Source organism: Glandiceps talaboti, chromosome 1, assembly GCF_964340395.1.
Source record: "Glandiceps talaboti chromosome 1, keGlaTala1.1, whole genome shotgun sequence".
NCBI classification, from domain to species: Eukaryota; Metazoa; Hemichordata; class Enteropneusta; family Spengelidae; genus Glandiceps; species Glandiceps talaboti.
Window position 1 is genome coordinate 22,899,074 of NC_135549.1, and position 15,378 is coordinate 22,914,451.

General features: G+C 34.8%; 1 protein-coding gene across 1 annotated transcript in view; it reads left to right on the plus strand.

The window, feature by feature from the left end:
- Window positions 1-1,262: 1,262 nt before the first annotated feature.
- LOC144432754 (uncharacterized) overlaps window positions 1,263-15,378 on the plus strand; it is a 73,602-nt gene continuing 59,486 nt past the window's right edge. Inside the window, exons 1-3 of the mRNA XM_078121029.1 lie at window positions 1,263-1,467; window positions 1,579-1,662; window positions 2,574-2,678. Coding sequence (XP_077977155.1) covers window positions 1,380-1,467; window positions 1,579-1,662; window positions 2,574-2,678 — 277 coding nt within the window. The 5' untranslated portion in view covers window positions 1,263-1,379. The remainder of the gene's footprint in view (window positions 1,468-1,578; window positions 1,663-2,573; window positions 2,679-15,378) is intronic.

Here is a 15,378-nt window from a genome sequence, read left to right on the forward strand (position 1 = left end):
TTTATATAGACATAGACTTCTCATTAATAGCCACCGAAATATACTCATAAATTATTTACACTCTGAGTTTGGAACTAATATAAAAAAGATAGTAAACAGCCTCAACCATTTCGCCATTTGTTCATAAAAAAATAATTAATTTGTAGGGATCCACAGGGATAGGATTTGACCATGACGTTAATATTTATTTCAGCAAGTACATGAACTAAATCAACTTTTTTGTTGAACAAAGACATTTTGCCTTTAATACCAAATGTTTAAAACAAAATGAATATATCAATCATGGAAATAAAAATTAAGAAAAAAAATCAGTTGTTGTTAATAAATTCAGATATATATTGTATGGTATTAATGCATTGTACAAATAAATAAATAAATAGATTTTTGCAATATTTCCAGTCTCAGAATTCAGTAAAGTAGAAACTTTGTAGGACAACAAAGGGTCAAGGGTCAAGGGTCACCGTCAAAATAACAATTATAGTTATGTTGTGTTATTATTATTGATTTGTGATTCATAATTGAGGGTTACTAATTGACCTTGACTGAATTTAAGTTTAAACTTTCAATGCAAATTTTTTTTTTCAAAGCAACAATAAATTTGTAAAGCATAGATTGTATGTTGAGCTCTAATTTGTAAATTTATCATATGCTCTGTATGAAAGACATTATGAACTTTGCTTTTTTCATTCATGAAAGTCCCAGTGTAGTACTTGGCCTTCATGAGTATAATTAACTACTATGTAATATTTATACTATCTGACATGAGAAAAAGAGAACAAATTGCTTCACGCTCTCCTGTTTTTTGAAACATAGGATTTTAGTGTACTTTTAAAGTTTCATTCAAATTTCAAGTTACAGAAGATATTTCAATTAATGATATCAATTGAACTTATAGAGGAGATTGGTACTTTAAAATGAGATGTGATGTCCTTGCTACAGACATACGTGAAATGTCATCTTTTGTTAAAATAGGTGTCTAAAAACTAATATTTAGAAGTTTACAGGGTTTATTTCATTTTATTGCTGATCTTGACAAAAGGGCAATCTGATATTTTCATGGAAAACATTTCAAAACAAAATATGTATACAGCAGAGATGTGTGGGTGAGTTTTATTATGCAAATTAGGTTTTGACCTTTCGTTCACAGAAGGAAGTCGCCATTGTGACAACAACGCGTTGAATTGAGCCGATAACAATTTCACTGATGCTTCTTGATCAACTGCTTCACGTTTCCGTTGTTTTCATCAACCGAAACTTCTCTTTTTCAGGCGAATTGAAGTTAGAAGAACAATTTCCGAATGGAGCCGAACGCCATATCATGCCGAATATGACGTCACCTTCGGATTAAAAAAAAATAGAAAAGGCAACAAGGAGTAGAAATGGCGACCCTTGATAACAGTCCATCGCTGTTTTTAGGACAGCCATGGACGGCATGGGCCGACAGATTGCCGATCCAGGACAGAGAAGGTAAAGTTCGGTTAACCTTCTTATATTTCGCGGGCCTGATTACCGATTTTGACCGTGTGTGAGAGGGTAAGAAGGATATGTTTTGACCGATGTATATTACTATCATTTCAGCTGTAGATGGCGCCGAACACAGTCGCAGTGTCAATGAGAAGGAGGTGGAACACTCGCGAGGAGTTATGCGTTTACGGAGAGAAGGCATCCTTTTCACGTTCTAATGATATATTTTGATAAATATGATTAATGTTATTTTCTGATGTCGGTTGTGTCGGCACCTGTCTTGTATAAGAATCACTGTTTTCGAATGTCACGTACACGTACGTGTGTACTTGATCGCTACATAGTCAGTAGCACATGGGTTACCCGTATACCGTATGTATACAACCTGTATTTGAAGTGCGATCGTACGTTTTGTACGACATCTGTCAATAATTGTTGTTTTGTACAGATACCAACAACCAGTCTGATTTCTGTGGAACCAGGAAAATGTTGATATTAATTTCCGTAAACTGTAGCCAACTTCAGGTACTAGAAAAGTGGAAAAACATGTTTCTGTGTACAGGTATTCATTCACTTGTCAAAAATTAATGACAAAATAATTATTATTACTGTCGAGGAAGTCCATCGACAAAACACTAATTTCCCGATGTAAAAATAACAGCCACTGACACACAATATTATTGAAATATATATATGATTGGTGTCTAAGTAACTGCAGTAAGGTTGGTTAGTAACGTTATAATGTTGTGATTGACACAAATGAAAGCAACCACTTGGTTTGTCAGTTCAAGGAATGGCCCAGACCTTTCAGCAGGGTAGAAAAATCACAAAGCACTTTCTTATTTGACTATATATAGTAAGTCCAAAGTCAATGATACTGTATATCGTTGAATTTTATTGAACCGTTGAAATATGTATGTTGTGATTGAATACAGATCATACTCACTGTTAACAATCTGGTAAGTAGATATACTCATTTTAACTTTCTACTTGCACTCCTTGAAATGTCATGTCAAGTTTTTTTTATACATGTATGTCTCTTGTACTGTACTTAAAGTTTGTATCGTTATTTGATAACTTTTAATGTATATTACCTTAACTTGCATCAGACATGAGTTTATTTGGTATATGCCCATCCAAAGATGACTTTTATTTGGCAGTATGCGAGTATTGCGGCTGCGTGATCAAGCCACAGGCATTACAGAAACACATGGGTAAGTGAGATAGATTTCACAGTGTGTGAAAAAAGTGATGTTGAAATTTGTGATTCTCTTCCTGTATTCCAGGATCAGGAAATCAGATTCTTCATGTTTTGTTTTTTGTGTAATCCAACCAGACTTTCGTTGATGATGCAGACATGTAGGAAATTTACATATGGTGACTACTGTTGTTGTTGTTGTTGTTTAGACAACCGTAACAGTGTCACATGGCTGCATAAAGGAAAGTATTGGTTGGAGACTGTATTTTGTGTTTTTACAAGTATGAGAATGTTGATCCACACTTGTATTTTATCAAATGTGTGTGATTTGTCTTATAATCATGAATCTAAATATGGGCTCACCATATTTAGAGCAGTGATAAAAACAACATAATTTCAATATTTATAGTGGAATGCTAGAATGTAATAATTTTCATGCTTCTGAAAATTATTTCTGTGTAATTTTGCTAATAGCGTTTTTTGGCACCATGCACATCCAAATAACTTTTTTTTTCTGCCACAAAATCCATGCAAAGATGTGAAACTGGTTAGTAAAAATACAAGCCGACAGTGTGTGCAGTCAATCTTTTCAGTTTAATGTACTCATATTACTTATGAAACTACAGTACTCCACAATAAATATTAAAATAAATAAGTTGTTGACCAACGACCCATTGTCAGTACCTGTAATGGAATTGTATCTCCTAGGCATATCATAAACTTATCAATCATTTGATTTCTTTTTATCGACACCATGACTTCAGTTCCACACATGCTACACATGCATTTACTGTATGCAGGTGCGTATGAGATTAAGTCGACCTTGTTCTATTTTGATCCTGTAGTATGATGTAAAATGCTATTGCAGGTACTGAGAATTATATCAAGTGAAGGAGTTCAAACCACATCTGTTTATTATAGATGTGTGTTGACCACCAGTCTCTCTATCTTCATTTCTTCAATTCCTTGGCATATAAAATGGTGAAGATGCTGATGAGATAAATATTGAGGGCATTTGAAGATTAGTTGACACACATGACTAGAACAGACCCTGAGTAACCTGAACCTCTAATGATAAGTCTCTTTTTGTGATGTTTTTGGTTTTCTGAGCTAATGACATGACGGAGTCTATCGTTCACTAATTTCATGAATCAGTTATAGCTAGTATGTGTGTCCACTATCTCCAATATGCCCTCTAATAAAGATAACATTTATGTTGTGGGTCAAAATGATAAAAGACTTGGTTTTCTTGTCATTTTCAAAGATACAGCAGAACATCAATTTGGTGTATCACAAGTACATGTAATTACTATGTGTGTGTGTGTGTGTCAGCTTGGCTTACTTAGAGAGCACGCTGCTCTTCCTAAGTTTTGCCAAAATAGATTTTCGTGGTGAAGATGCAAATCAAACCAAAGCACACCTGAATTTATCTCTTGGGTATGGTTTGGCTAGCAACTTCAAATGAGAATGATGCTCAGTGCTCAACTCGGATGTTGACCTTGATCATGTACAATGTACTCTTTTCAGTACTTGAACAAGACATGATGATGTTGAGGTCATAGCATTTATCATGTATTCTGTTGTATGTCGACTTAAGTACTTATTGCATGGTTAAAATCCATCGTCAAATTCTATGAAAGTATTGATGGGGTATTTTTTTCTGGAATATCTCCATCGTTACTTGGTAGAAGATGGTTAATTTATAGGAGAGTATTAGATTTGTGTCACTCTGCCACAAATCAACTACATTTACACAGTTTGTAAAATTCTCTCAAGTGTTTTGTTATCAGTTATTGAATTGTATGAATGAATGGACACTTTGTTTTAAAAGGTTCCATGTCTGTCATAATAGTGGGAGATGTTCAAAAATGTGTTCTCTATACTCCAAGCGTAGCAACTGAACTTGGATCACAATATTAACGTAATGCAGTTTTTGTGTGTACATGTACTGTCATAACATCTTCAGTTTTGCCTGTATAGACAGTCCAAACTTTGGTAGAGAGAACCCAGGTAAGGTGGTGGGTACATTGTAATTTGGTGAGTGATTCAGGTAAAGCTGTGAATAACAGCCTTGCACAAAACATGAGTCTGTTTAACAAATGTCATCAGTGGGGTATTGTTGAAAATGACACGTATACAGGTATGATATCATTGATATATATTGCACATTTGTGAACTTGTCCAAGCTGTAACCGTTATCTTTGACAGATGTGTGTTGTGCAAGAATGCAGTACATTGGACTGACTGCTACAGACACTCACTTGTGTTCAAACTAGGGAGTTACTATTAAAGTTATGTTAGGGTTAGGAATAGGAGTAGACCTAGCATAGACCTGATTTGTATCGCTTTCAATGGATGAATACTTCTGCATGTACTGTGTTTGTTGGGCTAGTTATTGTATGGGTCTAAATGAAAGAAACAACACAAAATAACTTCTGGTAGATTTTGACAAGCTAAGATGGAATCATATATCAAATACAGGTACCCATAAGGGGTGATAGCACAATGTCGCACAAGCTCAACAAATGAACATCGCTCATTTAGGTCAAAACCCCCTTCCCCTAAATGAACGTTCACAGGTGCGACATCAAATGTGATGTAAACTATGATGAAAATTGTAGTGGTCACACCACTATGATTGATGTAACATGATTGTAAACACATTAAAATACTACCAGAAACCCAGCACCTTATTTCACGTTAGAAGAAATTTTTTATCAATTTATCAACATCTCAGTAGTAAATACAAAAGCTGTTACATTAAAGGAAGGAAAGTTTTCCGTCGAAATTTGGTTAGAAGTGCAAAAATGAAGTTCAGCAATCACGTTGACACCAGACCCCCTCCCCCCCTAAATGAACAAAGTTCGCTTATTGAGCTTGTGTGACATTATGCGATCGTCTCTAACACATTACTGTTACAAGACATTTATAAAGTGATAGATAAGATAAATACTTTGTTGAGTACCTTGGAAATTTAAATGCCTTCCACAAAACAGATATAAAAACAGACTCAGAACATAGTACACATCAACTAGTAAAATACACAGTAAATTATGCAGTAAAATATGATAAATAATACATAAAAATCTTCAAAGGGATTTTGATGAAAGTTTATCAGGGTGTTAGAGTACCATTCCTATGTGATTCGCAATGAATGATCTGTTCCAAATGACATGCAAGATATAATTAGCGACATCGCAGTTAAAAGTTAAACTTTATGTCTTCAGTTGATTTCCTGCACTTCATTGATTTCCTAAGTTAGTGACATGTAATGATGTATACATGAACCGTGTGAGTCCTGTGAGTCAATTTGGTGTGTTGGTTGAAAGGCTAAAGGTAAATGAGTTGGCTTCTTACCTACCACATGGAATGTGACAGAACCGTAAGATGCGCAAGTGCAAGAGTGGCGTACTTGGGGTATTTGCACGAGTACTTGCTGTGTTCTCTGTACTCAATGAGCATAGCATTAGCAAGTGAAAGTGCAGCAGAAAACACTGCAAGCACGAGTGCAAATACCATGAGTACCCACGCCGGAACTCACACGGCATATTACATATGTTTACCTGAAACAACAAATTTCCGTAAAAATGACACTATACGATCACATGCTTTTGTGTGAAACTAACGATTGCCTCCTCGTTTGCATATAATTTGCATGCAGGTATGCAATAATGTTTTCGGTATTGCACTACAGTGGTAGGTAATACCACTAGTAAGCGCACATCGGTGCAAGTAATCTCTGGTATATGTAAAGAAAGGTACACTTCAGGATGAGTGCAGGGTAGGTGAAACTTATGTTGCCCCATAGAGAAATAATAGTACCTCATTAAAAAAAAAATTGATTTTGCAAGAGAGTCTTATATTTTACTTTGCATGTGATAATGATATTACAGGCCAATATGGATGTTTGTGACTTCAAATTTAAAAGATATCCTAACTCCTCACATCGGGCAGGATACCGTCTGGTCCATATGAGGGCAGTAATGTATAATATAGGGCAGATTAAGAAGTGAAAAAATATGATAAGTAGTGTGTGTAACCTTTGAAGAGAACAATAACAGTTCTGTGATGGGATGTAGTAATTTTAGTGGCAGAAGTGAGACCTCTATAGTTGACATTCTATCCCAAATCATGGCAACTGTTCCATTGTTATAGAACTTACAATAGACCAATGATACAGCTAGAGTTTAGAATAGTGAACTGACTGCGTCTGATTGGTTGCCAGCCTCATTAGTCACTGTTCATTGAAATGTAATGCCCAATCAGAATACAAAAGATGCACATTTGTATCAAAGCTAGGGAGTTAGCTTTAAAAGTTTTATTATAGGGCTTAGAATACAACTTAGACACTCTAATATCAACCTATTTGTAACATCAACCATGAATGACCACTTGCCACAAGCCATGTTTGTGCCAAACTTCATGTCAAATAGATATCTACACAAATAGGGACAATGCCAAGTATTTCATGTTACATGTTAGTTGAGGTACGTGTAACATGCTGAACAACATCCATATTCCCCATGCAACTACAAATCTAGTAGTCTCTTGATACGGTCAAGTACTACAACTCTCAAATGAATACTTTTCATGATTTACACATACACAATAATTACAACTGAGATGAACTCCAATGAACTCACTCTAGGTACACCTACTATTGTATATCATATCACAGGTATTCAACTCTACTATGATACAGACTGTTAAAAGTCTAAAAAATATTGAGTCTGTATTGAAAGATACATATTTATGGTCATTTGTTACATGTAAAGCATTATGTAATTTAGACACAAGACTTTCAAGGGGTCTACGAATCATAGAGATTTGTGACATGGTTACCATAGAGATTTGTTTGATGGTTACCATAGAGATTTGTGAGGTGGCTATAATAACAAATGTGAACTGGTACAGAGATTAGGTGTTTCAACTTTATCGTCAAAAAATGGCATTTGGTGGGTTTTGCATTCACAAGGAATAATGATCAATGCTAAACATAGATGCTGTAACTTAAACCCCAATGTGTACATCCCATGTACTATCTTTAAACAATGGCACCATAGGGATTAGGTAGATCATTCTTTTGTTATGGACCTAATGTTTTTCACACCCAATTTTAATCCTAATCTGACATTGGCCTTTAATCAGGGATTATGGGCTGAATTTGTAATCCAGAGGAATGTAGATGTACTCTGAATGTAGTTGATTGCATGTTGTTTACTCATGATGGGTTTGCCGATCTGATGGAATGTTTACTAAATAAGACTTTGGAGGCTCACTTGTGATCACTCAAAACTTAGATTTTGTGTTGAACAGAATGTTGACGAATTCAATAAGTGTGAACAGTGGTGAGTTATTTTCAAGGCATTTCAAATTGACAGTTACTATTTACTTAAGTATGGGTAGTTGAACTGTGTAAGACAAATAATAGTGATCCGGAAAGACAACTTGTTACCTCACAGGGGTTGTAAATCAGTCAATCAACACATACTGCAGGAAATCACATGAAAAGAAAGATTGGAGAAGTACGTGAGACTGCATACCAAAAAACATGATTTCACACAAATTAGGAATATATAAACCGTATAATTCAGTTTGCAATTACGAGTAATTCCCTTGCAAGCAATATTTTATGAAGAGTTTGGAATGATCTCGCACAGTAAATTATCACCTTTTGTGCGAAATGTAAAGAAATATATCAACAAAATAATTTAGATGGTTTTTTGTTACTAGAAGATAGGTATAGTTGAAATTAATGTCATGGAATTAATTTTTAAACTCTATGAAATTTTAGAATACATTTATCAAAATACTTCATATGGATGAGAATGAATTATTGGATACATTGTAATATCTCAAAATTTGGTTGTTACGAAATGTAAATTAAACCTGTCAATCAAAAGCTAGTGACCAATCATGTTATGATTTACTGACTGTCACATGATTGGTCACTAGCTTTGATTGACAGCTTTAATCTACATTTTGCAACAACTGCTTTGTTCACAGAAAGGTGTTAATGATTTTGCGAACTCAAAATTTTTGATAGGTCATGTTTCATATGAGTTATAAGTCAAATTTTCACTCACTGAAGTACTATCGCTTGAATTACACTTAGTGAAATATGTTTCATGTGAGTTACAAGTCAAACTTTCCCTTAGTGAAGTATGTTTCATGTGAGTTGCAAGTCAAACTTTCACTGAGTGAAGTATGTTTCATGTGAGTTACAAGTCAGACTTTCACTTAGTGAAGTATGTTTCATGTGAGTTACAAGTCAAACTTTCACTAATGAAACATATAATGAAGCAAATCACAACTGATAAACTGATGTCAGCTTTATTGAGATGAAAATTGATAAACTCTTCTACAGAGTAGAGTATTGCCACTAAACTTGCCTCAAATATTGCATCAGATGTTAGTCAGTTTCCGCAACAATTTTTTTCACGAGGGTGCTGAGACCTGTAAGACTTCCAATAGTTGGTAGTTAGAGACTGTAAGATGCCTCATCACCCCCCCCCCCCCCCCCATCAGCCTGCTCTAAAGAGGTTGACCGATGTGTGAGGGCGCCCTGTCATGGCATACCTTACAGACAACTAGTTTTCAGACCAGGAAGGGAGAATTTAGGGAGTGGTGGTGGCACTTTTGTTATCATTATTGCATAAAATGAAGTACTAGTTTGGAGTATGACTTTCATTACAGGGTTCTCAAGAAAATTTAAAAGACCGTGTGTTTGCTAGGTCTTGGAAACCCGTAACAGATCTAAAATTTGCATTGCTTTCCATGTCCTGGACCATAATTTTGATGCGAAACCCCGGTAAAATGCCTGGGGGAACTCCAACGCCAGTAATAGCAAAGAAAAATCGGGGAAAGTAATGACAATTTTGACCGTTTTGACTCATATTTCGAACACAGCAGAAACAAAGATGGAGACATGTATTGTCGTGACGTAGAACGACCAGAGTATATATTCCATATTTTGTATTGAACCTGCCTCATGCTTGGTATATTGCAATATGTCAGGTTTCTTATATCAGTAGTATGTAGAATGACATTGTAATAGATAGCAAAACTAACAATCAGTGCAGTAATATTGAATAATTAAGTTATTGGGATTATGTTATAATTGAATATCTCTCACTGGTTGGAGGTCATGAACCCCTCAATTTGAAATTGTCGTAGCTTTATTATGATAAGACATTACACTGAATATGATGATGTCATAGGATAATGAGAAATTTAATATGAAATGGGAGGGGGGGGGGTGAGTTAAAATAGCACTGACAATATGGATGATGGGAAGGGAAGAAAAAGGGCATGATGGAAAGACAAAAATTAAGAATTGAATGCACATGAGAATGAAGTGATGTGGTGGTGGGGGGAGTACCAGCAGACAATACTATTAATAGACAAATGAAATTTCTTTAATTTGGGAATGTCATGACCTCATTCGGAGATGAAGATGTCTGTCAATAGTCAAAATATTGGAAGACTGTGATATTTTATTTCACTGTTGGTTGATGAGTTGAGATATAACTGATATGTGGAAGGAATGAGGCAGACAGAAAGTGACGGTTATGTATGGATATAAACTTAAGAGAGTGAAATATAAACTTAAGAGAGTGAAGATAGCACATCATTTCTTACATCAGACTTTTATTACAGACTGCAAAAATGTCAAATTTATTTCATCACGTCTACATAATTCATATACAAAGTCACAGCTTTGATATAGAAATACTGTTTTGTTTCCTTAAGTGACCTATCTCTTTGATTTCTCGTATCCAATACAGATCCATCTATTTTGGTTCCCGACATAAGTAGCTTTTAGTATCAATTGCAAATTAAAAGAAGAAAAAAAATGGACAGAAATATTTTATAGGTCAGCAGGGAATGTAGATCAAGGCCATTGAGATGTGGAGTGACTAGAAGTAGTAGTAGTAGTAGTAGTAGTAGTAGTGGTGGTGGTGGTAGCGGTAGTGGTAGTAGTAGTAGTAGTAGTAGTAGTAGTAGTAGTAGTAGTAGTAGTAGTAGTAGTAGTAGTAGTAACAACATATGGGAAATATGACATTAAAAATGATGGTTATCATAGATTTGTAGTTATGGATTCAGAGTCATTATATGCCTTACATCAGTACAGTGTCATTATACTCATCACTTGATTTGATTTCAACTTCTAGTCTAGTCTCTTGTATCATGTCGTGTTTTTGTACAGTGATGACGTACTATATGTAAGTGAACTATTGAGGAGAGAGTTTAATAGTTAGGGAGAGAAGGTCAAAGGCCAAGTTTGTCAGAGTTGGAATGATTTAATGCAAGTGTAATGTGCTATTATGAGCCACTCTTTGCCATCTATAAAACAAGATTAGATTTAAATTAATGCTTTTAATGTTGTAATGGATATCTACATACATGTACATCATTATTACTAATGTATACTATACGTTACTTATTTTGTACACACACATTGTCAGGCACATACACATGTGCACTCTGATATCATATCCAACAGATACACATATTGTCACATACGTGCAGTCACACAGACAAGACAGACACACGCACATATACATACACATTCATACATACACATATAGACACAAGACAGGCATACACATTGACATGGACACACATATGTATCTACATATGTACATACATACTATTACTATGTACCTTGTATGCACACAGGCACACATACGTACATACTATTACTATGTACCTTGTATGCACACAGGCACACGTACGTACATACATACATACATACATACATACATACATACATACATACATACATACATACATACATACATACATACATACATACATACATACATACATACATACATACATACATACTGGGTTTTACATCAATTTTGTGTTATGGGGGTCCTTGGGACCCAGGGTCTGAAAATTTGGGGGTCCCACCTGCAAATCTGGGGGTCATTCACAAAATCAAGAAATTAATGTCTATGAAATAAGGAAATAGTATACTGGAGAGATCAAAATAAGCAAGAACAGAATTAAGTTCATTTGAATGAAATTGTGCAGTGGCCATTTTTAAAAGTTGAGAAACGTTAACCCAACCAGAAACAAGTTAACAGTTTGAAAAAGTATCAAAACAAAGCACACGCAGTATATATCTTGCTATTGGTGTACATGGTGACGGCCTTATGAATAAATAATGAGGTTCCGGAGCGTTTCATTTCAAATTGGGGGGTTTCTAATGTAATCAGAATCTCATGCGAGCACTTCAAACGGAAGGGCTATAATATTGTACGCCGAAATTACTGCGTCCCATAGGACGCAGTTCTGATTTTTATCAGGGTCCCAAGGTCATAATTATGCGTAAAACCCTGTACATACATACATACATACATACATACATACATACATACATACATACATACATACATACATACATACATACATAACATGCACACACACACACACACACACTCACACACACACACACACACACACACACAAACAAACACACACTCATGACATGTGGATACAAAAAGACACATTGTCAAACAAGTATTCACACTGTACTCCTAAATATCCAACCACACAGAAATTTTAAGAATTCTTGTGCATTGCAGCTCTAATGAGTAATCAAAAATATAATTTTATCAATTAATTATTATGTTTTGATCTATTAGCAATATCAACATATGATATAACACACCCACACACATACACACACACAGTGACACATACACACACACACACACACACACACTCACACTCACACTATACATGTAAGTTTACATTTCATCATTTAGTACAAATATCTAAAAGTTCACAACGTTCAAATTGTATTTTATCTCCATCACTATATTATATATTATACATTAACCCTATGCCCTCACAAGTGACATGATTTAAGATAAATTGTCATCAACATTTCCAAAAATAATGTGATGTATTTCATTCATAGAATTATACAGCTTTAGGCCATGGTACTGTTGGTTTTTTGAAGAAACTAAAAATATGGTTAGATGTGAAAACAAGGAAACCTTGTGATTAATAATAGTCACCTTGGGGCAATAAATCTTGATATTTTGCCAAGGTGGCTAATTATGTTTATTAACCTTGAGTACTAAACCAGAATTTCAAACATATACATGCTATATGTTTTTGGTAACCATGGTGACAGGAGGGAAATCTGGTAAAATTTACTTAGATTTCCCTACTTCATATCATAATTTGGGTGTGATACTCCAAAACGAGGGGGAGGGGATGGGATGGGGGGAGGGGGTTCCAACTTGCATAGATTTCTAAGCTTTCTAACATATATTTGGAACATCAGCAATGGGGGAGAGGGAGGGAAGGTGAGCTGGTAAGAAATTGCGTAGATTACCAAGCATCGCACATGTACCATAATTTCAAACTCTAGAAATGGGAGGGGAAGAGGTGGTCTGATAAAAATGTGCGTACATTTCAGTGATATGTGCCATGATTTTAAAGTTGTTCCTGGTAAAGAACGTAAAGGGGGACTTAGGTAGAATTTAACCACTTGCCATCAGATAAATTAGTGACTTGAATGGATGTATCACAAAACTGTATTTCATTGCTACATAAATCATGGTGTGTTTTCAATATGATATATTACGGTTTCCAAAATGAAATATCGGGACTTCGTATTAAACTTACCAGATTGCATAAATCTTTTAAGAGTGTAAAGAGCATGACATGATATGAATACAAAATATACTACTACTTTTCTTTGACTTGTTTTCCTCCCTATCTGATGTTGTATAACAGAGAGAGAGAGAGAGAGAGAGAGAGAGAGAGAGAGAGAGAGAGAGAGAGAGAGAGAGAGAGAGAGAGAGAGAGAGAGAGAGAGAGAGAGAGAGAGAGAGAGAGAGAGAGAGAGACCTTATGTTGTTTTGTTGTATAAAAAATATTCATAGGGAAAAATTTCAACAAGCTGTTCTTAATTTATTTAATTAGTCATATTGAACTTGTATCAGATTATAACTTCCTTTCCAATATCACCAATGGTATGACAAAAGGAAACAAAAATGATATTTTAAAATCTAAAATAGGCAACTAATAGTTGTCCAAGTCTCAATGTATAAGAGAGTGCTGTGTAAACTGCATGTATATACTACTATATACAAAATGAAGTGATTTCAACATTCACTCCACTAATGTGTTCTGATAGTAGATTTAAAAAACTACAAGAATTCCCCAAACATTTTGATAATGCTAATCTTGATTGAAGTGGCCCTTTGATACAGACTTTTATTTTATACATTAAAAGTGTAAGCCTTAGACTCCACATCAGTTGACATCATTGCTTTCATTAAATATATCATCCAAGGGAAAGTGTCACCTTATTAAATGCTATTGCCCTCTTTTTACATTGTACAATATTAGTATACCACATGCAAGCCAAGTTGAACACTTTGGAACAAAAAGTATGGGATTTGTACCTTGGTCGTTTTGACATCATGGCAGACACGTATCAACATAATTGATTCTGCAGTGCTCGAAATAAGATTAAAAACATTGCAAATTGCCAGGTTTTTTTTACCAACATTTAACAAGTTACGTTTATGCAGTTATGATATGAGTCCCCAATATTTTGTCTTCATATTTTCAGTCAGAAAATACTTGTCACCAAAGGGTTTTGTCACTGTTGGTTTTCAACTTGTAGTGACAAGGCCCCTTAGGTCACTTGGACTTTTACTTAGCCAAACAAAGGAAATTATTGAGGAGCAAAAAGTACTCATGACAATAGGGTTTCGTCACTTCAAGTCAAAGACAAGGAGTGACAAGACAAGTCACAAGACCCCCTAGGTCACTTGTAAATTGCTTAGCTGACGGAAGAAAATTATTAGTTAATAAAACTACTCATGACCTAAGGGTTTTTTTAGTACTTTCGAATCTTTTGATAATTATTTAGGAATGATATTTAATTTGTGTTGGTATCCAGGTTAATGACCTCCACATTCCAGATCAAGAGTCTGAGTGAATTCTTTTCTGTTTGAAATTAAACTAAAGTTGAAATGGTCAGATATACAATAAACGATATCCAAACATGGACTGTGACTGTGTGTGTCTGTGTGTGTGTGGGAAGTGCTTTGATCTCAGTATTAATGGATTTCCTGTTTTGAGGCTTATAATGTTATATTCATGCCTGTATCCTTCTGTAGGATTTCTTAAACCTTGAGTCGTGCCACTCTACTGTATAAACATCCTATCACGATTGAAAAAAAAAATTGTATCGGGTTGAAAATGTAATATTATATCCGTCTTTAGGGCTTCTTAATTAAACCTTGAGTCATGTCACTTTGCTGTCTAAACATCCTAGCACGATTATGTGGTATTTTGAGAAAAAAAATTGCCTAGAGGTGAAAACATAATATGGGGATTACATTTGAACTAGAGAAAGGAAGAGTAAAAATGCAATTTTATCTTCCATTTTGAATGTATGTATGATACAGCACAACACAATATGATACAATGCAACACAATACTACACGATAAGTTACATTACAATACAAAAACTCACTATTAAAAAAAAAGCGATACAGTGGTCATTTTCCTTTTGGCATGACAGACTTGATCAAGTTTAATAAAATGTAAAAATATTTGATATTATTGGAGGCAAGATGTAATCACAAAATTAGAATGCAAACAAGCAAGACCGCTGATTATCATGATCTGACTAAGAGAATTCCATGCAATTATGATACAAGAAAAGTTTCTGT